This window comes from Equus quagga, chromosome 16 (assembly GCF_021613505.1).
Source record: "Equus quagga isolate Etosha38 chromosome 16, UCLA_HA_Equagga_1.0, whole genome shotgun sequence".
NCBI lineage: Eukaryota > Metazoa > Chordata > Mammalia > Perissodactyla > Equidae > Equus > Equus quagga.
The window spans coordinates 10,780,828-10,805,691 of record NC_060282.1 but is presented as its reverse complement, the minus strand read 5'-3'; the positions used below and the strand labels follow the sequence as shown (position 1 = coordinate 10,805,691).

The 24,864-nt window shown below is 39.9% G+C and overlaps 2 protein-coding genes across 4 annotated transcripts in view; one reads left to right on the top strand and one right to left on the bottom strand.

Moving 5' to 3' along the window:
* The window catches only part of EFR3A (EFR3 homolog A), a 102,976-nt gene extending 86,176 nt beyond the window's left edge, over positions 1–16,800 (top strand). For 2 of the 3 annotated variants that reach the window (XM_046641928.1, XM_046641929.1), the window contains 5 exons: positions 881–972; positions 5,941–5,989; positions 9,507–9,610; positions 10,122–10,171; positions 14,336–16,800. In XM_046641928.1, coding sequence (XP_046497884.1) covers positions 881–972; positions 5,941–5,989; positions 9,507–9,610; positions 10,122–10,171; positions 14,336–14,441 — 401 coding nt within the window. In that variant the 3' untranslated portion in view covers positions 14,442–16,800. The other variant, XM_046641930.1, reaches the window with a different exon arrangement.
* A 4,813-nt stretch (positions 16,801–21,613) lies between these two features.
* The window catches only part of OC90 (otoconin 90), a 33,048-nt gene continuing 29,797 nt past the window's right edge, over positions 21,614–24,864 (bottom strand). Inside the window, exons 13-14 of the mRNA XM_046642499.1 lie at positions 24,380–24,486; positions 21,614–21,915 (exon numbers count right to left, since the gene is read on the bottom strand). Of these exons, the coding sequence (XP_046498455.1) occupies positions 21,614–21,915; positions 24,380–24,486 (409 nt within the window). The remainder of the gene's footprint in view (positions 21,916–24,379; positions 24,487–24,864) is intronic.

The following is a 24,864-nucleotide window of genomic DNA, read 5'->3' as shown; positions in this document are numbered from 1 at the left end:
GGGAGAAAAGTAGATTAGCTAGAGCATTGAAGTGAAGAGAAAGTTTTTCTGGATAGGTAGTTAAATTATAAAGCAAAAGATCAGGGGCCAGTGGAGTTGAATGACTGGAAGTGATGGAGAAGGAACTATTGACTGAAGAAGCAAATTTTATCAACCCACAAATTTTTTTTTTTTAAGATTTTATTTTTTTCCTTTTTTCCCCAAAGCTCCCAGGTACACAGTTGTATATATTTTTAGTTGTGGGTCCCTATAGTTGTGGCATTTGGGACGCCGCCTCAGCATGGCCTGATGAGCGGTGCCATATCCGCGCCCAGGATCCGAACCGGCAAAACCCCAGGCCGCCAAAGCGGTGCGTGCAAACTCAGCCACTCAGCCATGGGGCCACCCCCCATCAGTCCACAAATTTCGATGCACAGTAGAGACTTTTAGACATTGGTTCCTAAATTACCACCCTAGAGCCAGAGTTTGTTGACAGCTTTCACTGTTTTGTGGAAAAATTAGAGATACAAGGGCAATATTATGAGTTTTTAATTAAACTGAACATGTTCGACTAAGATCATGTAATTCATCTTTTTGGTGTTATGTTGACTTTTATTTTTTATTAAACTATTAGATAACGGTTATTGATGTTGCTGTTCTAAATGTCCCTTTTTGGAAAAAAAACTATTAACCTTATTTCAGTTTACCCCATCAATCTTATTTTTTTAATCTGTTCACAAAATTTAAAAGCCTGAGAACACAATGCTCTATAGATTTAGAAAGAGCAAAAAAGACAAACTCTTAATTTGCTGAAATTTTTTTGAAATCTGAAACAAGTAGAGTTTATAAATGATATACTATTTCTAATTGACAAATAATGAGGAACAAATTTTTATTTTAGATGAAGATCGACTTTCTAGAAGAAAAAGTATTGTGGACACTGTATCCATTCAGGTGGATATTTTACCCAACAGCGTTCCTTCTGATGATGTGGTAAGTTGCTAAGAGTTATATGGCAGAGTACTGTCTTGAGTTAGACATCAATTTAAAAGAATTCTTTAGCACAACCAGAGGCGCTCACAACTAGAATATACAGCTGTGTACTGGGGGGGGGGGGGGCGCAGGGGGCAGCTTTGAGGAGGAGAAGAAAAAAAAAAAGATTGGCAACAGATGTCACTTCAGGTGCCAGTCTTCAAAAAAAATGTTTTTGCGCTTCCATACTTTCAGACAGGAACAGATACAGCTGTAAATTATCCCCAGATCAAAACAATTGCTAGTACAAAGTTAATCTGATTTAGCCTTGAACTTATTTATAATTTTACTAAGCTCATTTCAGCTATCTATAAAGACATACACTTAACATTGTGTTGTGATAGCATTAGATTTCACATATTGTAATTTAGTGTGATAAAAGGAACCATAAAACAGAACTAAGAAAGATTTGTCTTACAAGTAAAAAATGTTATGTAAGGCCTGTTATTAAATTAGGAGGTCCTCTGGATCCTGTTTATCTCCAAAGATTTATGAAATAAATTACGAGAATAAATGGAATTATGCTCTCTCATGTTCGCTAATGTTCACTAGTTTTAGAAAACTTTAAAACTTCATCTATGAGGGAAAATTTTTATCATTTTGGATAGTAAATATAGTAAATTTAATGTAGGTTAAGCTTTATCAACGACTTGACTTTATTTGAAAAATCATAGATTTAATGCTCTCCTTCTGTTTCAATAGAGCACAAGAGTGTACCCTCCTGAGTTATAGGAAGCAACAGCAGCCAGTGTTCTCTAGGACTTATTCCACACAAGTCACCAGAGAATTTTTTGATAGTCAAGTAAAAATGCCACAATACCAGCATGACAAGTCAGCCTCCTCCTTGTGGTTTATCCATTGTTTGCCTTCCTAGGTATTTCATTATTTCTTATTGATACAATATAAATAATTAAAAGAATATCTCTCTAAGAAAAGGGGAAGGAAGTTGTCTGAATTCATGCTTTCTCAGCCTCCTTTCTCCTCCCCCTTCCAATCCCTGTCAGTTAATTTGTCTTCAGGAATTAAAACTATTTGGTGGCTAGGGTACAGCTGACTAACTTATATCCTCTCTGCTGTTTAACTCTCCATTATGTAAAATTAATCAGTATTATTAAATTACTAGAGCATCAAGAATCATTGAAGAGGCAGTTAGTATAAATTTTGAAACTTAGGGCATTAAGGTTGGTTTAAAGTTTCTTGCCAATTTAAGGCTCAAGAAAAATCTTCCCAAAATTGACCTCTTCAAAGCCATTTTAATTTTTTTACACACTACTTACTTGTAAGGAGGGTATCTTGTAAGCTCTGTCTTTGAATGATTATGAATTTGTTGTTATTACCTTTCAGGAAAGAAATTCATCCAAAGCCTTGGGTTATACACTTTATTTTGTCAAGAGTACAGTATATTTTGTTGACTGGTATTATTCCAGTCTCCTTTTATTAGGCATTTTTATTTCTTTTATAAAAATATATGCGTAACACTTAACACTGTTGTAAAGAATTAGTCTATTTTGATAAAATGAACTGAAAAAAAATTTGCATAATGACTTAATATAGGAGGAAGATTCTTGAACATGAACTTTACATTGAAAGTCCATTAATACATTTGTTAACTTGTTAAAGATCCTGTTGTTTTCTTTTTGCTGTAAGTTCTAAGTCAGATATGCCTTACACTGAGCATTTGAAAAGTTAAGTACAGTGTAGTGTAAGATTCTCTTGAGCACATGGAGTTACACACTCATTTACCATTATGGAATCTGATTTTGCATTTTAGGAATGATTATTCAAATACCAGAAGACAGAATAACATGACCTTCTAGGCTAGAACTAATTAATTTCATAGCATGGACAGGAGAAATTTGCATCAGTTAGGTAATCATCAGTTAATCAAACTATGAATCAGTATATTTGCTAACAATGAATCAGATAAGGAAATTGCTCATTTGAAAAATTTGAAATTTTGTATACATAATCCCAGTTACTCCTCAGATATATCTGGTACCTGCTTTTAGAGCTTATAATGTAAAAAAAAAAAAAAAGAATCAGAAGATTGTTTAGATGGAGATCCTAGCAATCTTCTGTTTTCCCTAGATATAACTCAGATTGCTACTATAGTCTTTTGAAATACCTGGTCCTGAGGTATGTCAATTCCAGCATTTGCAATTTAAACCTTAGCCTACCGTGAATCACTTAGTGAACTTTGCCATATATATATGAAGATACCTAAATAAAGATACCACATGTATATATATATATATATGAAGATACCTAAATAAAATTAAGGTATTCAAGAAGATAAATGGCTAAAATGGAATAGAGGCATCTCTGCCTCCTGAGATAAAATTGTCAGCTTGACTAATAGAATAAAGCGCCCTAGGTCTGATTCTCTGATCTCTGGTGCTCTCTTTGGGCACTGTAGGCATGAATGATATGCATAATGAGTATGAATAAACCCTGAAATCGCCACTTAGTTCTTTTCCCTAAAAGGTAGTAGTCAGTGCTTGATTATTTGGGGGAATGGGTGGGAAGTTATATAATACTAAATTTTGAGTGCATGTTAAATTATTCTGAGCACAAAATTAAGTCACTGGTTGGCTGGAAAGGATTATTGTTTATTCTAGGACAAATAACAGATCTTTGTTTTATACTTACATACTCCTACCTTCTCCCCAGATATAACTGAAGAAACCTTGCATGTGTGCTAACAAAGCAAGTCTAGTGTCAAGTCAAGGTTATTAGTCAGAACCTGCTGTGTGCTAGGTGCTGGAGAATTACGAAGGTATCAGTGCAAGTGCCTAACAACTAGTATGATGGGGAAGAGAGGAATAGCAGATTTTGTACAGGCCCAGGGGTGTTGCACAGTCTAGGTTAGAGTTGTAGATCATGAGTAAGGCAAACATCATAAAGAGGAAATCAAAGGAATGTTGAAACTCCTCTAGGATGATGCCTTTGTACCATTTTTCCAGAATACCAACACAACCAATTTTTCCTCTAGAGTTGGAACAGATCGTAGTTTGGTTGAACACCAAATGATGTAGGTGGATTGCATTTAGCAGCTATATCATATGAAAAATAGGAATCATTGAACAGTAGTATAAAGCAGTTGGTCTGTTTTTTCCTTTTTAGTTGGATTCACAGAAGGGAACAGTGGGAAACAAGACTGAAGCAAAATTATAGAAGGTTTTATCACCAGCCTGAGGGCTTCATATGTGATTTGATAGGAAGTAGGGAAACACTGAAATTCAGGCAGTGTCACTGTAGAGCTCTGCTTTCATAGAAGAGTCTCAGACTGTAACTAGGCTAAATTGGTAAGAAGAGACTGGAGGAAGAGAGGCCAGTTTGGGTATCCTTGTAATAGTCCACACTTAAGGTGATGAGCATCTGGAGTGGCCAGGCTGGAGATGGGAAGAGGGGCAGGAGTACCCTGATCTAGAGGCACATGGGGAGGACCAGCAAGGAACTTGAAGGGATTTAGAGAAAGGAGGTAAAAAATAAGAAAGTAGAGGGACAGAATGACTTGGGAGTTTTCGATGCTAGGAGACTGCATCATAATTATCTGAGTTAAGGAAAACAAGAACAAATAGGGAAGAAGAGTTATTAGGTAAAGTACTTCTAGCTTTTCACTTACCCAAGATTGAACAGGTAATAAGTAAAAATTACATGACAAGAATACTGGCCTTCTCACTTCTCTTGCGTTCTTTCTCCTGTACTGTAATTGTTTCTTAGAGTCTAAAGCTCTTAACCAGCTTTAAGAACAGTAGTGAGTTTTTTCATTGAAGAACTAGATTGCGTCTAGGTACAAGTAGTTGACCATCCAGAGCCTAATCTTGTATATCTGCTCCAAATATCTAGAACAAAGCAACTGAAGATCCCCAAGTTTAATCTGACTTCAACTAGACATATGAACCCTCAGTAGAAAAACTGAGGTAGTGGAACTCTTGCTGCTTGATTTCCAGCTAAAGCCTTTGTATTACAGAGAAGCTAAGGTGCAAAGCATGAAGTCCTTTGCTTTCATTAGTCTTGCTGCTTTAGACTAGCAGAAGAAGCCCATGAGCTAAAATTAGGGATGACCAGAATCCCAGGCAAGTACTCATGTATCACTTCTTAATTTTTATTCAGAGAAACTGTAGTAACTGGATATTATTCCTCCTGTAAATGTGTTGGTGCCACAAAAAATATTACTGACTTTTTTTTTTAATCATAAAGCAGTTGATTTCATACCTTTTACCTATCTCAGAGCAAGAGAGAGAGACTTGAAAACCCTAAGTTAAAGTTTATATCTGGAGAATAAAACTTGTTGGTTGATCTTAAAAGATCCAGTATATGATTATTTTAAGATGTTAGTTAACTGTACTCATTGAACACTTCCCAAAGTAGTGATTCTTGCTTTTAAACCATTCAGAGTTTTAGATTATTTCATTTTTGATTTGTAAACTCTATGTGGTACCAAAATTATGGAGGCTAAGTTTTCAATTATTACACAGCTGAAACTATATATATACACACATATATTTTTATATATATATATGTGTGTGTGTGTGTGTGTATAGATATATAATCTCTACCTTGACTGTTTTAAAGCATTGTTCACTCATGAAGCATAGTTCAGTCAGTGGGACTCAAATCTTATTACACCTCACCTTACTGGAGATTGAGTTCTATAACTCGGCGGTGGTTGGGTTGCCTAGAGGATGTTAATTCTGCCAGCCTGACGTTAATCTGTAGACTTGTTTGGGGAACCACTGCAGTGGGCCATTGTTACACCCAATAAGAAGGTGGGGATTATTTGATACTGTGGAGTATGATCACAAGTCAAGCCAACACAAAGAAGAAAAACATTTGTGAAACTTCTTAGATGACTTGTAACTTGAAGGTATTATTTATATTGACCTTTCTTAACTCTTTATTTTACTTAAAATCACTTTTCTCTAGGTTAGTAACACTGAAGAAATCACCTTTGAAGCATTAAAGAAAGCAATTGGTGAGATTTTTGCACTTGTTAACTCTCCTGATATTTTACTAGCTTAGCTTTATCTTAGTACTTGTTTAGATGCCAGAATAAATAGAGGCAGCATGGCAAAAAACAAAAAAAAATGTATATATATATCTCATTGATTTCTATATGAATATATAACTGATTTATTTAACTACATTCTTTAAGTGTTTACAATTGTCTCATCATAGATAATTCTCTTCCTTTGTTTAGTCTGACTTTTCTAGGGTTATGAAAACATATCACAGTGTATTTTAATGCCACCCTTATGTGATGGCCAGCATTCAGGGTGCATGAACTTAAGAGAAATAGTCAAGTATTTCCTTTGGTAGGTGATGTGGGGATGAAAATTCTGAGAAAATTAAATAAAGTGATTTTTAACAGGATTATAGTAGTATAATTAGAAGGGTGTTTGTAATGGGGTAAGAGGAAGGAGCTGGTAGAGATTGTCAGTGGGCATGATAGAGTGTCACGTTAATCCCTGCTCTTTTATTAATGAGAGCATTGAGGCAGAGAAGTTAACAAACTCTCCTGAGATCACATAGCTAGTAAATGCTTGAGCCAGATTTGATACCCAGGTCTGACTGACTCTGTAGTCTTTTCACTTACCTTTGCATAAAATATAGTTTTATATTATATATAGTTTTTTCTCCTTTGGCCTTTATGGAAATAAATTTTATCTCACATAATTTGCCTCTTTGTTTTAGAGTGGGTCCTTCAATTAAGTATTAATATTAGCTACTACTAGGCTAATGATGCCTTGATCACAATTCATTTCTATCTGGTAAAGCATTATTGGATGGAAATTGCCTCTTATTTTTTCAGAGATCTCAGAATAAGAAAATCATTATAAAGGAAAGGAAAGTGCTCTAGCACCCATCACATGTGAAATAAAATGTGACCTTTTCTAGCTTAATCCATTAAAGGATTTTTTCCTTGTTGTAATACAATATCAAATTTGCCAAAATAAAGTTAATTGAATTCAGTAAGCAGTATTTGAACACTCATCATGTGCAGGATACTCTGAGGCATCTGAAGATTAAGACCTGTTGAGGAACGTACAGTCCAAGGCATGATTCTCAAAGTATGTCTGTGGACCCCTGGAGGGCCTGGAGGAGACTCTCTTAAGGGACCCACGAAGTCAGAAAAGATTTTCATCATGATACCAAGATGTTATTTTTTGCCTTTTTGCTTAACATGAATGAAGGCAGGGGCATCAAACTACACTAACGGTCATCATCTTCTTCAGTACCCCACGCTTGCAGTTATTTTTAAAAAGCAAGATTTTACTTAATACCCTTGATGAGTCAGTATAAGTTATTAATTTTGTTAAATCTCAACCCATGAGTATCTGTCTTTGGGAAGTACACATAAAGCACTTCTTTGATTGCCTTGATTTGCAAGCTGAACTAGTCATTTTTTACAGGGAACACCATTTTTACTTTGCAAAAAAAGACTGACAGAAAACCTTTTGTATATGGTGGATATTTTCTGGAAAATAAACGAAGTGAGGGCGTCACTTCAAGACAAAAAAGTAAAACAAAATACCCCAACACTGTTTACTCCCAATGATGAGATTAGCACTTTTAAGTAAAATTAGAATTTTGCAGCTATCTGCTGCCACTGTGTTTGACAGCTCCCCAATATTTAAAGACCTTTCTCATGAGATCAGTGGTAATAACTAACAAATGTGATTTTTTAAAAAATGTTTTATAATGACATACGTCTACATTTAGAGGATCTGTATAAGTCAGTGGACCAATATTCCAAATGACCATTGCATGATGTTGCAAGCTCGTGCATGAGTAAAGATCAATTCAAAGTATAAAATAGATCAATTGGTTTTAATGTAACCAGTTAGAAAGAAGTTTTATTAATAAGGTTTTAAATTCCATATTGCAACTAACTTTTAAGAAACTACCACTTGCTAAATTTTGTTGTAGTGTCCAAGAAGAAATATCCACAATTATGTGGAAAGGCTATTGAAATACTCTTCCTTTCCCCATACCTGTCCGTGTGAGGCTGGATTTTCTTTATATGCTTCAACCAAAGTAACATATTGCAGCAGATTGAATGCATTTGCAGATGGAAACCAGCTGCCTTATCTCAAGCCAGACATTAAGGAGATTTGCAAAAATATAAAACGATGCTACTCTCTCACTAAATTCTTTTGTTTTGGAAAATGTTATTTTTTCGTTAGACGGCTGTTATGTTAACGTACAATGGTTTCATTATTTTTAAAGGAATATTTTTAAAGTTTCTTAGTTTTATATACTAATATGGAAAATACCAATAGATATAACATGTATTAAAAAAGCTATTTGGTTTTCTCAATAATTTTCAAGAGTGTAAAGGAGTCTTAAAACCATAAAGTTTGAGAACTGCTGACTAATGCATGGAAAGCACACTTGCTGGCTCAGGTTGGATTTAGGTGGAAGCATTATTTTCAGAAATTGAATTTGAATACTTAAGAGCAGGGGTGTGTGCTCAGCTTGCCCGAGTCCCCCTATTTCCTGCTGCTTTTGCCTGACCTGATTTAAATATTTATGTTTCCTGCCTGGCCCCTGGCACGTGTGAGTTTGTGACCCTGGTCTACCTAACAACAGAGAGGTGATCATAACTCTGCATTATAGTCATTCCGAAGTACATCAGTTCTTCAACTTTGTTACCCTGCCACAATTTCAAAGGAAGAAAAAAATAATGCCTTTTCCCTCTCTACTGCTGTTTCCACTTTTAAAAACTAGCTAATTGTTGCCTGCAGTTTGTCTGGAAAGCAGCTTTGTTTAGAGAAGCTTGAACATAGTGCATTTCATGCTATGAAATTCTCGACCAGGAGAAAAAAACCCTGAAGAATTACTGGGTTTTTACAGTAGACCATCAATAAATAAGCCATAAGTTAGCCTTCTTTTCATATTCATAAGCAAACGGACACAGTTATTATCTCAGTAGTATCAAAAAGACTTTTTTTTTTTTTTTAGTATCTCACAGACTTTGGCTGGACCACACACCATCTTAAGATAAAACATCCCTCTTCAAATTGTGTAAATAAATGGACAAGGCTGAAACAATAACTGTTCCAGATGTCCCTCTCTGTATTTCAATATGCCATTCAGTATTAAGTTTTATTAATTTAGTACCTCATATGTGCAAGGGCGTGATTATTAATAAAAGAATCATCCTTCAGGAAGGGGCTTGAAGTTGTTTGACTTGTAGGAAGTTAGCATGCTCCTGGTTTTTAGGTGAGAGAGACAAAGTTAGTCTGTGAAAGAGGGTCTGGTGCTGTGTAGTTTCAACCCTTAGATTTTAAAAAATTTTTTGTATATGTGCTTTGTAGCCTTAACTAAGATATTTCAAGGATGTTATGGCTTTTGCTCTTTTCATTATAAAACTAGTCCTGTAAATTACCCTTATTTTTGGTTTATAGATCATTTGCTCTTATGGTCATTGGCAAAGTTCTTTGAAATTTTGTATTCCTTTTAATGGGTCTTTATAAACATTTATATAGATACCAGTGGAATGGAAGAACAGGAAAAGGAAAAGAGGCGTCTTGTGATAGAGAAATTCCAGAAAGCACCTTTTGAAGAAATAGCAGCACAATGCGAATCCAAAGTAAGTGAACAAATGGTGAAGGAGGTGCGGGTGGGGTGGAGTTTGATTTCGTGGAAACTTCTTGGATAAGTGATTGAGGGGCTCCGAGTTTTGGTAAGTCAGCACAACACGAGGTAGTGTATCAGATAGGAACTGAAAACTCTGAAGGCTTAGCTATGAAGCCTAAGTAATTTCTTTGTGTAAAACAAGCTGTTATAAATGGCAGATCCCAAACTGGATGTTAATGATTGTTGTTGCTTTGATACGTTTTCTGCAGAGGTTTTCAATGATTTTGCTGTGGGTGTTTTGTTTTGTTTGTCTATTGGTTTGCCTTTACCAGTGAGACTAGGAAAGGAATAAAAGAGAAACTGAACGTTAAATTCCAGTGTATGAGACAGACAAAACGAAAACATTAAAGCATCTGTACCATCAGCTCATAGTTACAGTTATGCTTTGTCCTTGCATCTGTATTATGACATATGGGTATTTGGGAAATAATAAATTTATTCATAACTTTTTTTCTCCTTTGTAGGCAAATTTGCTTCATGATAGACTTGCTCAAATATTGGAACTCACCATACGGTAAGGGTTTTGTTACTACAACAGCAATAAAACAACAAAATAGAAACTAGGAGACCCCCTACAGATTTGTTGCCGATTGTGTTGAGTCATCTGTTCTTTTCACTTAGGGTGCACACAAGGTCACGATGGTGCCTTTGTCTTAGTCGTCGTTCTGTTTACTGGGTGGAGTCTGGTACCATTTCTTGTCCAGGTCTCTTCTAGCTTTTCCAGCTTTCCTTTTTAGATCTTTCATTCCTTCAAAATGGTCCTATGAGGACATCTCGGTAATTTGGAAAACTTGCATTCTAAAGATATTTTTAACCAGATAATTTCTCATATTTAACCATTTGGACCTGCAAAAGCTACAGTTTAATATGGTTCAGTGTCACAGTTCTTTCCAGTTCAAATGCATAACCCATCTTCTTAAAAGGAATGTTGTGAGGGACCACAGTGTTACAGTTACACTGTCATAACTATGTGGGTTTAATATTTTAGAATAAGTATTATGACTAGTTATGTCTTATTGGTACTGCAACTGCTACTTTTAGTTAGCATTTACTTACTACTAATAGTTAACATTTATTGAACACTTCTGGTATTCTAGGCACTGTGCTAATAAGTGCATTATTTCATTCAGTATTTACAACAAACCTAAAAAGTAGGTAGTGATTATTTTTACTTTACAAGTGTAGTAACAGAGGCACGTAGAAGTTAGGTAACTTATGCAGGGTCACCTAGTTAGGAAGTAGTAGTTGGGGATAGCTTACATGGCACAAAGAATTAAACAGACTTCTTAGAGTGCCCTCAGAACTTTCAGTTCCACTTTGATATATTTCCTCTTGTTGATATGCTTCACTCAAAAACACCAGACAGAGGAAAGAGTTTGTATTCTCTAGAAAAGAAACAAAACAATCTCAAACTTGGTTCTGTCATTCACTTTGACCTTAGTACAATAAGAAAAAAAAAAAAAATCACAATAAATGTAAAGAAGCAGGAGAATACAGTAAGCATAAGCAGTCCCACAGATGACCCAGTTATTGGAATTGTAGACAAGACCATAAAAGATCACACACACACACAAGCATACACACATATCAAAGAATTTAAAGGAAAAGATCCATATATTTTAGGAGAGAAATGGAAACTCTAAAAAAGAGCCAAACTGTAGTTCAAGAACTGAATGATATAATGTCTGAAGGAAAAAATTTTATTGGATGGGTTAACAGTACATTGAACATTAGAGAAGAACTCTTAGTACATTGCTCATGGGAATATAAAATGAGACAAAAACTTTGTAAAACTTTAGCAGTTCCTTGTAAAGTTAAACATATACCAGCTCTTAAACCTATAGTCCCATTTCTCGGTATTTACCTAGAGGAATGAAAACTCATATTCACAAAAAGACATGTACGTGAATGTTTTCGCAGCTTTTTTCATAATCATGAAATGTCCATCAACAGGACAGTGGATTGACAAATAGTGGTATTCTTAATATAGTTAAATACTATTCAGCAGTAAAAAGGAACACTTTTTTTTGGTAAATCTGAAAAAAACATATTGCAAAAGAAACCAGAAATAAAAGAGTATAGCTTGTATGGACCATTCTTATAGGCTGTATAGGCCATTCATATAAAATTCAAGAACCAGAACAAGTGACACTGATCTACAGTGTTAGAGATCAGAACATAGTTTTTGAATGTGGATGTATGTGCATGAGTACCAGGGAGTAGGGAGAAATTGACTGGTTAGGGACACAAAGGAATGTTTTTTTATTAATTTTTTTTTTTTTTGGTGAGGAGGATTGGCCTTGAGCTAACGTCTGTGCCAGTCTTCCTCTATTTTTCATGTGGGATGCCACCAAGGTGTGGCTTGACGAGTGGTGCTAGGTCCATGCCCAGGACCCAAACCTGCAAACCCCTGGCTGCTGAAGCAGAGTGCGCAAACTTAACCACTATGCCACCAGGCTAGCCCCACAAAGGAACTACTTTTAAATGATGAAAGAGTTCAGTATCTTTATTGGGGTGTGATTTACATGGTATATACCTTTGTCAGTTCTTGCCAGACGGTACACTTACTATCTGTGCGTTTCACTCTATGAAAATTATGCCTCAATAAAAAAATAAAGAAATTTTATGAATATTGGCATGGTGATTGCAAATTAATTATTAGTTGCCAAAAATAGAATAATATATCAGGAAAATATAAGAGAACCAACTAGGGCCGGCCCCGTGGCTGAGTGGTTAAGTTTGTGCCCTCTGCTTTGGCGGCCCAGGGTTTCACCAGTTCAGATCCTGGGTGCGGACCTGGCACTGCTCATCAGGCCATGCTGAGGCAGCATCCCACGTAGCACAACCAGAAGGACCCACAACTAGAATATACAACTGTGTGCTGGGGGGACTTTGGGGAGAAGAAGAAGAAAAAGAAGATTGCAACAGATGTTAGCTCAGGGCCAATCTTAAGAAAAAAAGAGAACAAACTGAATAACTTGAATGAAAACAATTTACAGTTAGATAATTATATGAAGTTAATATTTGTACAGATAATAATTAATGAAAATTCACTACATATGAATGATAATGAAAAATTTGTCATATGTTCATAACTATAAAATACTAACAAACTGAAAGAACTACCTATGACTTACATGAAATACCTGTAAATCCCTGAAGTATGCCTAAGAATGCTCACACACATGCAAACTCATACCTTGTTATTGGATAGGAAGTTGATATCTTAAAGACATCAATTCTCTGCAGATTAATCTATAGTTTTAGTCAAAATCTTCACAGCATTATTTTTTTAATATCTGAACAAATGATGCTAAAGACAGTGTGGACGAATCCACATATGAAGCAGTCAGGAAAGTGGACGAAGGAAACAGGGAGCCTTGCCTTGCTGGGTGGGAAAACGTGCCATGGGTCTTTGGTACGTAAGCGGGCTGGGCTTGTGTACAGGTAGGCAGAGCAGAGGGGAATTCGGGAATAGAAGGGTCGGTAGTAAACAGAAGATTTCAGATTTTCAGGGACGAGAGCAAATGTTCAATAAGTTTTGTTTGGACAACTGCTAAGGACTATTGACCAGCAAAGGAGGGCGGATTCTTTCTTCACTTCTTTTACCAAAATAGAAAATTTAACTCTTGTTTAGAAAAATACATAGAAATACTAAAGTTTATATAGGGATATTGTTTGTAATCTTGGCCTGGGGAAAATTTTCTTTAGCATAATACAAAAACTACAAATCATAAGAAAATAATTGATTCTTTGGTAAAGATTTAAGCATTTGGCAAAAAAAAAAAAAATACAAAGCTGAGAATTAAATAATGAATTGTGGAAAATCATTTGTATCATATGACAAAAGATTAGATTCCTAAATTCAGAGAAAAACTTTTGAGTACAAATATAGGCAGTGGACTCAAATAGACTATTCATTTTAAAAGAAACATAAAATGGATATTAAATGTACAAAGATATTTAGCATTAGTATTAATGCTGCTACATTCATAGTAACTCAAAAATTGAAAATAAAAGTAAGAATGCAGTCCCTTTTGCCTGTGACATTGGCCAAGATTTTTAAAAAAAGATTGCTTATACCCAATATTTATAATGGTATAAAAGAACAGGTACACTCAAATGTTGAAAGTATGAATTGCTAGTATTCTGACAATAATGTATCGAAATCAAAACTGTGAGTACACTTTGATCTAGAAATTCTATTTGTAAGCATATAAGCCACAGTCAGGATAAAGCTGTGTGTGTAGGGATAGACTTGGGAGCGTTATTTATAATAATGGAAATGAAACTGCATTTGTCCACCGGATTAAATCAACGACAATATATCCATGTAAAGTAATACCATGCTGTCATCCAAAAGGATAATACATGTATGTAGGAAAGACGTTTTACTAGTGAAACAAAGCAAGCTTATAAGAATGGGTATAGTGTAATCCCATTATAAAAAATTATACATACATATATTCCAAAGAAAATGTCTGGTTTAGACTTAAAGACAGCTTGATACCACCAGGATCCATTTCCCATACAGCCTCGTAGCTGGCTAGTAACTGTATCACATTGACCCCTGCTGTGAGGGGTCTTACTCTGCTGTTGCAGGTGGTCATGAGGATGCTCTGTGAAGTGAACAGCTTTTAAATATGCGTATTGACAGTGCCTTGTTCTTCTTTTACAGTCCTCCTCCCAGCCCATCAGGAACACTGACCATTACTTCTGGGCATGCCCAATATCAGTCTGTCCCAGTCTATGAGATGAAGTTTCCGGATCTGTGTGTGTACTGAGTGGCTCATGAGGACCCCAGCATAGGATTTTAAAGCCTAACAATGAAGGTCAAGCTGAGTTTTCAGCGTTTACCTAATGTGTTATCAACATACTTCCTGAAAGTAGTGATGGAACTTTTCTTTAACCAAATGCTTGGCATATCATATCAGAAATTTTGGAACTATATATGATTTAGAGTACTTTCGAAAATAGATTTATGCCAAGTTAATTTCTTTTGAGGTTCCTGTTGGCTTTTAAAGTTGAACATGTATTGGTCTCACATTATTCCATTGTTAAACAGTATATTTTAAACTTTTCACAAACACATAATTTAAAAAAAAAATTAAGCCTTCAGAGGATTGAAGATGTATAAAAAGTGTCTGCTCTATTTCTTAAACATCTACACAACTGCTCAGAAGTAGAATTACCTTTGTTTTTGGCTATCTGCAAAAACAGAAACATACAAATATATTCCTAATCCCGGGGCTACAAAAGTGTTCTGTGGCTTGTTGTCCCCATATTGTAGATGTTGTGCTGGGTGTCCCTTTATTAACGTGTTTCCTGTAATAACATGTGCTAGGCGTTCCTCAACTCGTTTATGGTATAAAGCATCTATGAGTAATATTCCTAGAACATGACCCTAAAGTCGCCATACTTTAAAGTGTCTAGTACTTGTAATACTGTGTATTCTGCAGAGAGTTTGACCATTCTACTTGAGAGGCTTAGAGCTTACTCCTTGAGTACCGAACTGTGCAATATTTTCTACATCATAAGATGTATTAGTTTACAGACTATGCTTTGAAATTATAGTGGTATTTTGCTGTGGCTCCATGAATTAAATGAGCTATATATTTAGTATAGAAAAAAAACATTTAAAACTGCTACTAGTTCACCTGTGAAGAGTGTGTACATTTTATTTCTATTAAGAACACATTAATTTACATTTTTATATTGTGCATTATTTTAAATTCTCATCAAAAAATTCCCCAAATGGACTTTGAATTTGTAAGATCTGAACTTGTAACTTGTAGGCATCTCTGTTTAGGATTTGTTATGTTACATTTGAAAAGAGTGCCTGTGGTTTTAGCAATTAAGCGTGCTAAGGATCGTCAGTTTAAGCTTCTGTTGATTTCAATTACTAAGATTACATGTGCTGACAGACTCATAATGTTTTATTAAAATTATGTACATTTTAGTGAATGCCATCACATGGCAAAATGAACAACTTTCTTTGCAACTCTTATAAAATTCTTTTAGGACATTTTTATAAAATAACCTCTTTATAATTCTACCTTTTCAGATGTGATTTTTTTTTTTTACATGAAACAGTGTACATATCAAAAATTGTAGCTCAAAAAACAATTCAGCTTTTAGCTTTTGTTTTTGTTTGAAAAGTTGCAGTGAAGAATGGCATGTTACAACTTTGTGATTATGATTATTTGGGCACCTTTAGTAGAAACAGAAAAAAGTAAGGAAGTGATGATAGAGCAAGCATACTCGAAATTTTCGGAATATTTAAACCAAAGTACAGCATCTTGAAATATCTTGCGAAAGCTCCTAGTCATTTAAACCTTTAAAATGATGCCCAACATCCTGGGCGCTTTGTTAAGTGAGGCGCAGGTAGACTGGAGCTCGCTCCAGAGCGCTGTGCATCCCCGCAGGGCTGAAGGGCCCTGTTGCTCTGTCACTGTAACTTTGCCTTTTGATCAGGTGAAATGTTTCACTATTTAATAGGCCAAGTTTTATGTTTTTTTATTTCCCTTTTTTTCTTTTGTACTTTTAAAGAAGGATATTAGTTTTTGACTGTACATTTAAAACAAAGCAGGGGGACATGCAAAACAATCATCATCCACTTGGATGTCATTTTATAGATTAACACTGTGTGCTTTTGTATGAAAAATATATATAACTGAATAGTATAAGAAAAGAAGATATATATTCGTTTGCACTCATGCAAAACAGACTTTGATCTACAAACTTTCGTGTTTCTCTGTGATTTAAAAATGCACGTATTGCATGTAAAGGAAGACCATTTCAATTAATGTTTATCACACCTTTCTCCTGGTCTGTTTGTAAACTGTTGATTTGGGGTTTTGTGGGGTTTTTTTCCTGTTGTTGTTTTTAAATCACAGTAGACTTCTGTATATCCTAGATTACTGAGCTGGTCTTTCTAACAATGAGTCCCAAGAAACAGATTTTTCCTTTGGCTTGCCCCTTTCAGGAGATGGCAGGAGGTCCTGCAGGGAATAGGTGTGCGTATTGTATTACAGCCAGTTTGGATGCTGAAAGGTTAGGATTTGTTGAAGCTCACTGTATTGCTATATTTTTGTAGCCATTTAAAACTCTTAATAAACTGTTCGTCATTCTGTTTTCGCTGTAGACGTTTGCTTATAGTATTCACTTTTTTCTTGACATCGAATCGTTAACATTTAAATGTCCCTCCTGTGCTTGTGTTGTCTTTCACTGCTTATACGGAGTTTGCTTGTCATTGGAGTTTACCTCAGTACACACATGCGCGCACGCACACATTTCCTTCCTACTTCCAAACTCACCTTTTAAAGTAATAATGCCACACTTTACCAGCAATTAACTTCTCCCTCCTCAAAATATTTCTCTTCTTCCTGCCTGAAAATGGAACTAATTTGTCTTATTCATTTGAGTATGTTTAATAAATGTAATGAAGTGAGTTTTTTGAAATGTAAAAATTCACGTGCAGTTCATATGTAAGCAATAAAACAAAATCAAATTACTTCTGTATAAGTACATTTTTATAATAGCTATTATTACATTTCTTAAATTTATTCAGTATTTTGCTTTAGTTAAAAATGAGCTTTAGTAAAAATCAAATTGCCAAGTGGCTTCATCCTCACATACACGCGAAGTATCAGAACCATAATTGCCAGTCGTGACGAAACAGAGCTAAGGGAAAGCTCAGAGTGGGAGCACGTCAGTCTTAATGTTTGTGGTTCAGGTCTATCTCCTTGCTGTGTAAATTACATGAAGCCTGTCTCTGAAAAAATGACTACTCTCTGGCACCCTCTGCCACCCTCTGCCACCCTGATTTGCATTTTCTACTCCTTGTGGAGCTGTACCTCATGGCCTGATTGGGGTTCGGGGACTTCCTTTAGACAGTGTAGTGGGGCAGTGAGGAGCATGGGCTCTGGGTTCAAATCCAGCCCTGCCACTTCCTGGCTGGTGGCTTAGGCAACTGCCTAACCTTGAGCTTTGAGGTCCTCACCTGAAAATGAGGACGGTGAGTTCTGCCCTCAGAGGTTAGCTGTGAGGAAGAAGTGCATCACTTAGAAGAGGTTCATTGTGCCATGCCTACATGAAACAGAGTAAGCATTCAATATGTGTTTATCATTATGATAACCCTCCTTGAGTTTACTACACTGGCACGTAGGCAACCTCAGCGGCTGTCTCAGTTCCATAGTCTTAGGCCCGTCACTCCACGTTTCTGAACCTGATTTTTAGGTAGAAAATGAGCGGTCTGTATGATATCTGTCCTATCTCATAGGCTTTCTTTCCAATTCTGACTTGTTGGATCCTGTTACCTGTTCGCTCATCTGATAAATTATTGATCTCAAGTACCAAGTTCAAGAATGAAAACGTAGAGCCAAGGTGGAGTGTCAAACTCTGCTCTTGGTTTTGCTGTATTCTCCTTTTGCTTACACTTTGAGTCAGAGGTGGACTATTCGAAAGGCACTATCTTAGCCTAGTTCTCCTAAAGCAGAGCCTAAGACCAAGGCTTGCATTCAGGGGTTAGCCTGGGAAGTGAGCGCAGGGCACCCCAGCAAGGGACTGGCCCAGTGAGATGGAAGGAGAGGATTCATTTATAAATTGGCCGTCACTGTAGGTGACTAGAGATCCATCCTACTGGACATTCTATAGAGTCTCATGAAATAATCTCAGAACTGTCCACCCAGATGATGAAAGTCGGGGAGCATGTATCCTTCGGCTTCTGTTCTTCATGGTCAAGGATGGCCCTGTTGGCATTAACTCCCCCCATTTCTGGATTGTGTGTGCTTGAGTGCTGAGTGGTTTCCCAAGGTGCCCCACACCTCATTCTCAGAGAGGTCCTTTCTCAGAATGCAAAAAGTCTGGCAGTACAGAAGGCAGGTCAGATCCCACCTCCGTGAGTGAGGCGGGTCCAAGCTTGTATGGAGCTGGGTATCATAGCAGTGTCTGGAGTAAGAGGCAGGGATTAGACAATGTGAAGTCAGGCAAGAGGTGTCCAACATAACGCCATCTAGTCTGATATTTAAGATCAAGACGAAATCTATGAGCATCAGATTTACAATTGCAAATTTACCCCATGTTGCTGAATGAGCCAAGGGAGGGATTTTTAAAGATGGGAGATTCTAGGGCATGTTTGCATGCTGATTAGAATGGTAGGAAGAAGAGAGGGATGAATTGATGCAGCATAAAGAAAAGATATTTGCAGGAATCAAACCCTGGAGAAGGCAATGGGGCATTGTCCCCAGAGCATATGTGGGGGGATTGGCCTTTGTTATGGATAAGAAACCCTTAAAACAAGAAGGAAGAGGAAGACTATGCAGGTGACTTTGTAACTTTGGTGTCAGGAAATGAGGGCATTCCCACTGGAAAGCTTCAATTTTCTCAGTGGAGTATTAGGTGAGATCATTGTCGCTAGGCAGTTCTCCACGTGTGTCTTGCATTTCTGCATGTCTTATGAGCCAAGACACTAACTGCCTTTATTCTGGACTATCTTTTCAGAGATGTGGTATAGCAAACAGACTTGGAAGATAAACGGCGTCTCCCTTTGGAGCCAAGGATAGCCATGCTTACTGTCAAACATAGTAAAGACAATGTCTTCTGCTGGGGTAAAGGTCAAACAGGCTTACAGCCAATTACAAAAGTCGTAGGTTCCCTAAACTCAGGATTCTCCCATGTAATGAAACCCACCGTCTGTGTAGGTGTCACCTGGCCCTCCTTGCATTGCTTCAGGGCTTGAGGAACCAGAATAAATGCTGACACTCAGGCTACTGCCACTGCTGTAAGTAAGAAAGTCCTTGGTCTCTGACCCAAGTGTCTCCTGTCTTCTCCAGCATCCATGAAATGCAGGCTAACTTAAGTTGCACAGCTCTTGACAGTCGTCAGCTGAGAGAGAGGGGGAGTTGTGGGACATTCGAGGAGAGGACAGGAGGGACCAAACAATTGTCTTGGAGAGCAGAAGCATCAGCTTCTTAAGAAGAGATTGAACACCCATGCGAGGTTTTGTGGTCGTGAACCTAAAGTGAAGCGGGTCAGCTGGCTCAGTTGCTTTTTCCGTTCAGCAACATTCGGCTGCCTCAGGTGAAGATGTGGAGAAGGCAGATGGTCACCGTACATGTGGCCGGCCTGGCCCAGTGACTGCCACGGGGAGTGGGCACTTAGTAAATACCTGCCGGGTTAAAGGGAGGGAAAGAGGAGCCAGCAAGCAAGTTACCAGTTGCAGCAAATGCCATTGCTGACACTCCTCACCTTTGCCATGTCAGTGTATGCTGGCTGACTGCCAACTGCTAGCACCTGCATTTCTTTGCCTAGAGGCTTTTTCTGGCCGTTGGAGCCTGCTTGTTCCCAAGTGCAGCAGGCCAGAAGGAAACCACTGGGAGTAGTGGCTCATCTGATAGAAGTTACTGCCTCTCTCTCCTCGTGTGTGTGTGTGTGTGTGTGTGTGTGTGTATTCTGCTTCTAGTGGCGACCTGCTCGATGATGCACCCTTCCTTGACTGCCTTTCCTGTCCTGTCTTCTTTCTTTGCTCTTCTCTCAGTGTTTCCTTCACTTCCCAAATAAACTGCTTGCCCTCAAGTCCTTGTCTAAGGGTCCACTTCTGGGGGAACCAGACGTAGCTTGTTAGTTAAGGTCACGTTGTTAAAGAGATTCCAGTGTGTTGGACTCGTCAGAAGGTGCTCACCACATGATTCCCCTGGGAGGTGGGGAAGGATAGCGGCTGTGCGCTTGGCGACATGACCTTTGGATTTCTTAAGGTGTTGCCAACTTCCGAAGATTTTCCTGCACGTGAAGGTCAGCAGACACTGAGCTCTTCAGAGGGTCTGCTCTCCCATCTGAGGAGCAGCAGGGACTCAGGATCATCTCCTGACAGGACACCTGGTTTATGGGGACCGAGAACGAAGGATGTGATGGGAGCCAGTGTTTGTGTCCCTGTTGAATCTTGAGGGGGATTCTGGTGGCACATTGCCGTTTGCCTGGTACCCAGTGAAATCTCAATAACTATTGGGTGAGTGGATGGATGGATATGATTTCAGGTTTTTTTAACTACCATAATATTCATCAACCTGTGTCAGACTGGGCATTTGCATTCCCTAAGCTTCCATCCACTGGGATAAACCCTATTGAAAAAAAAAATTAAAAGTCCAGGACCCAAGACAAGGTAAGCAGCGACTCTTCAGGGTGGTGGCTGTGGCACAGGGTCACTCTCTTAATAACTAGAGTGGCAAGGGTACTTTTAGGGCACATAGCACTCTGCATACATCTTTGGTGGGTATTTGGGGACCCATAGGTGATTGCGTAAGATTGATTAAATATACTCCCTTCTATTTTTTTCCCTTTTTTTTAAAATTTTTTTTTTGAGGATGATTAGCCCTGAGCTAACCTCTGCCAATCCTCCTCTTCTTGCTGAGGAAGACTGGCCCTGAGCTAAGATCCAAGCCCATCTTCCTCTACTTTCTATGTGGGACACCCGCCACAGCATGGCTTGACAAGCAGTGTATAGGTCCACACCTGGGATCCGAACCAGTGGTGAACGCCAGGCCACCGAAGTGGAACAAGCGCAGTTAACCACTGCACCACCAGGCTGGCCTCTATTTTTTTTTTTGTAATAGAGGAAAAAATAGCTTTCAATGATTGGGGAGAAGAGAGATTTTTTCCCCTTCATTGTCTCTGTCATCTCACCTTTGCAATCTATCCATGCACCAGTATCTACAACATTTCTTAAAAACAAAGCAAAACAAAGAAACGATGGGCATATTTATTGAGCTTCCATAGTGCACTACAGGAAGTGTGCCTTCTCCAGATGCGCTTGTGAATGTGAGCTGACAGTCTCACTCCCTCTCTTCCCTTTGAGCCTCTGCTCAGAGGAGGACAGAGGAGAGAGGAGACGGAGCCCGGGGAGGTTAAGGGAATGGGAGAGACAGAACTACAGGGCGTGCTTGTCATTTTCTCTGGGGATCTATCTGGGACCATGGTGTGGCCTGGTCCCCCTGGGACCAAGTGACTTCCCCAGAAATATTCTGGTTCTTCTCAGACCCTCCGTGTGGGGCGTGGCTTCCTCGCTGTTCTCTTCCGAGCTGGAGCCGAGGGAGGGAGCTGAAGGCCCTCCGCCCGTGCCGTCCTCGCAGGATAGCTGGTGGCCCTGGCACTCTTGTCTCCCTGATGACTTGAGGCTTTGGTTAAAGACGGCGGAGGCCATGCACTCAGCCGCCGTCTGGTCACAGGCACAAAGCAGCTTCGCGCACAAGCTCTGCCCCACACCTTAGAGGGCAAGAACAGAGCAGCAGACATGAGACATTGTAGGACGGCACGTGGAGGCCTCCACGGCCGGCCCGGCTGCCCCTTCAGCCCTGCCCTCCCACCCTCATCTTGAACCTCTTGATGTCCGGCATCCACTGATCCCTCGACTGGGAACATTCTAGCTTTCTCCTCCTGGTTAACTCATCCTTGTCTGTCAAGATTCCATGTGGCGTCCCCATCCCCAGAAAGCTTCCTCGAGCCTCCAGCTGAATGAAGTGTCTTGTGGGCTCCCGTTGAATCCTACCCTGCAGTTCCTTCTGTCACTGCAGAATTTATTTATTTTTTTGCCATTTGTACTTTTTTGTATTTCTACTTGCTAGATCTGGCAACCCTACCTAATTCTTGACTGTTCGGTTGCACACAGTGCAGGTGGGGAAGGATAGCATCTGTAACTCAAACGAAATAATGTATTTGAAGGTGCTTAGACATAGATCAGCGTCCTGCAAATATTATCCTCGTGACCTGTAGTTTTCAGAGACGTATTTGGGCTGCATAATTTTTTCGTCGGATCCTACGGTGGAGTGTTCCTCACCCAGACCAACCAGATTTTTACTCATCACACTGACCCTCCGAATCTCCTGCCCGGGCCATCCCAGCAGACCAGACACACCTGTTGCATTTCAACAGCAGGAAGCAGAAAGAGGAGAGACAAGAGAGCAGAGTGGACACACATAAGCCTGCTCCCCTAGAGCCACTCTGCCCGAGCGTCAGGACCGCACAGAGCAGCTCCGAGATGCCCTCATGTCTCATTACCCGACACCTGCATCTGGGACGGGACACTGTGCTCGGAGCTCACAGAGGGTCAGAATCCGTTCACTGAAGCTCCGTAGGAGTTCAGGCTCCAGATGCAGGTTTCCTGGGTTCTGTGAGAGCGGAGGGATGGAGGAGCCTCAGCTGAGCAGAGGAGCCCTAATAGCGTGATTGCATCATACGATAATCGTCGGTCCTGTCACTCATGGGCTCTAAACCCTCCCCCAGCGCCTAGTCCCCCTGTGGGACAAAATATAAATGTTTCAGTCTTGGCTTCATGATCTGGTACTTATTTGTCCCCGCAACCTCACCTTGCAGCACAGCGGTGCCCCCAACCTCACTTTCTCCTCGATGATACAGCACCATGCGGAGTTCCTAAACTGCCCCAAATGCTGTGATTTTCCTCTTCCCATTTCTTGCAACAGCCACACCCAGCATGGCCACCTGGGAACCCATTAACCTCCTGTGAGATCTCCCCTCACTCTGTCTTCTGACTCCTCCTAACTTCCCCAGCCTCCCTGCCCTCCTCTGCAGGCTCACACTCCCCTGACCCACGCTCTGGGCGCGCTGTGCTGCACGTATTACACGAGACTGGAACAGCCCCTTGCTCGTGTCTCTTCCTTCCAGGCTGTGAGCAGTTTGAGGCAGGGGACACGCATGTTTATCGTTTCCCTAGTTCCCTATGAAGGTTTGTTGGATAATTGAATAACTGAAAGAAGGATGACTGACGTGTAAGCAGGGAGCTCCCGGGAAGGGAGAGGCACACGCGATCCTACAGGACCCAGCAGCACGAGGTCCATGCTGAGGGAGTGCAGAGCAAGGAAGGGGGACTGAAGGCCCAGCCAGCAGCTTCTGCAGACAGAAAGCGAGGAGAAGAGCAAGCCCTCGCAGGGCTCTCGTGAGATGCTACGGGGAGCATTTCCTTTTAAACTGCAGAGCAGAAGGGAAACGCATCCGCTGATGTGGACGCGGACGTGGAGCCAGAGAATGAAGAGAAAGCCAGTGCTAAAGCCGGCCTCGCTGTAAGAGTGATGCTCGGGGGGCGTGGCAGTTTGCACACGTCCATCACCCCGAGCGCCCCCACAGGAGCCTCTGGCTTCCGGGTCGGGGAGGAATAGAGCCGCAGGCCCACCTCTGCCTTCAGCCAGAGCCGCTCCCCTTTTGTGTGGGAGATCGCACTTGAGAGTTTTCTGCTTCTTAGGAAAAGAGACCCACTGGCACGGTGAGGACCCCGTCCTGGGCCTGAGACGGTCTGCTTTGAGAGGTCCACTTCCCGCTCCAGCACGTCTACCTGTGCGGTCCGGGGCCTCGGCCACGGCCTCCGTGAAACGGGAGGACTCAGTGAGGCCTCAGAGGATTGTTGTGAGGATCGGCTCCGCTAACACAGCTCAGGGAACAGAAGGGCTCATCGCAAGCCCTCCGTAAGCACGGGCTGTTTCTGTGCTTCCGGGTCTGCGCTAACCAGCTCAGCGACTCTAGGCAGCCGGCTCAGCCTCTTGAACTTGAGCCTCCTCCTCAGTGGAACAGGGGTACTAAACGTGCCTCAGAGTTAGGAAGAGTTTGAGTCACGTGATAGACGAGCAAGGGCTTGGGGAAGCACCCGGAAGCACGAGCTAGGGCCGTGATGCTGACCTGAATGAAAGCATCACTCGCCGTGCAGCCCCTCAGCACTTACACCTGGGTGCGCCATCCACGCACAGCACCGGCGACGGAGAAAGCCTCTCGAGCAGGCAGCCCAGCCTTCTCACCTGCTCCAGGCAGCAGTGATGGGAGAAACAGCACCTAAGACCAAGGAAAACCTTTTACTGCCCAGAGCTCCCAGCTCCCCCATAACTCCCTCAAGATCTGCTTCTCCCACACTCCCTGTAGTCCTGAGAGAAGCCACTGCCTCCTTTCCAGTGCACGTTGGGCTGATTTATATATACATCAAGGGCCACCATGTATGGTTGCTCAGGTTGTGTACTGCACAAAGATGGCATACCTAAGGCAGTGTCAATCACACTGTATGCATCTTATTATTTAAATTTTTTTTGTATTTTTATTATGACTGTGTTGATTGCAAAGATGGGTGGTTTGCATATTTATTACAGTGATTTTCCAACAGATGGAAATAAAGGGTCTTAAGGAAGGGGTACCATTTTTAGTGTACACAAAGGTACC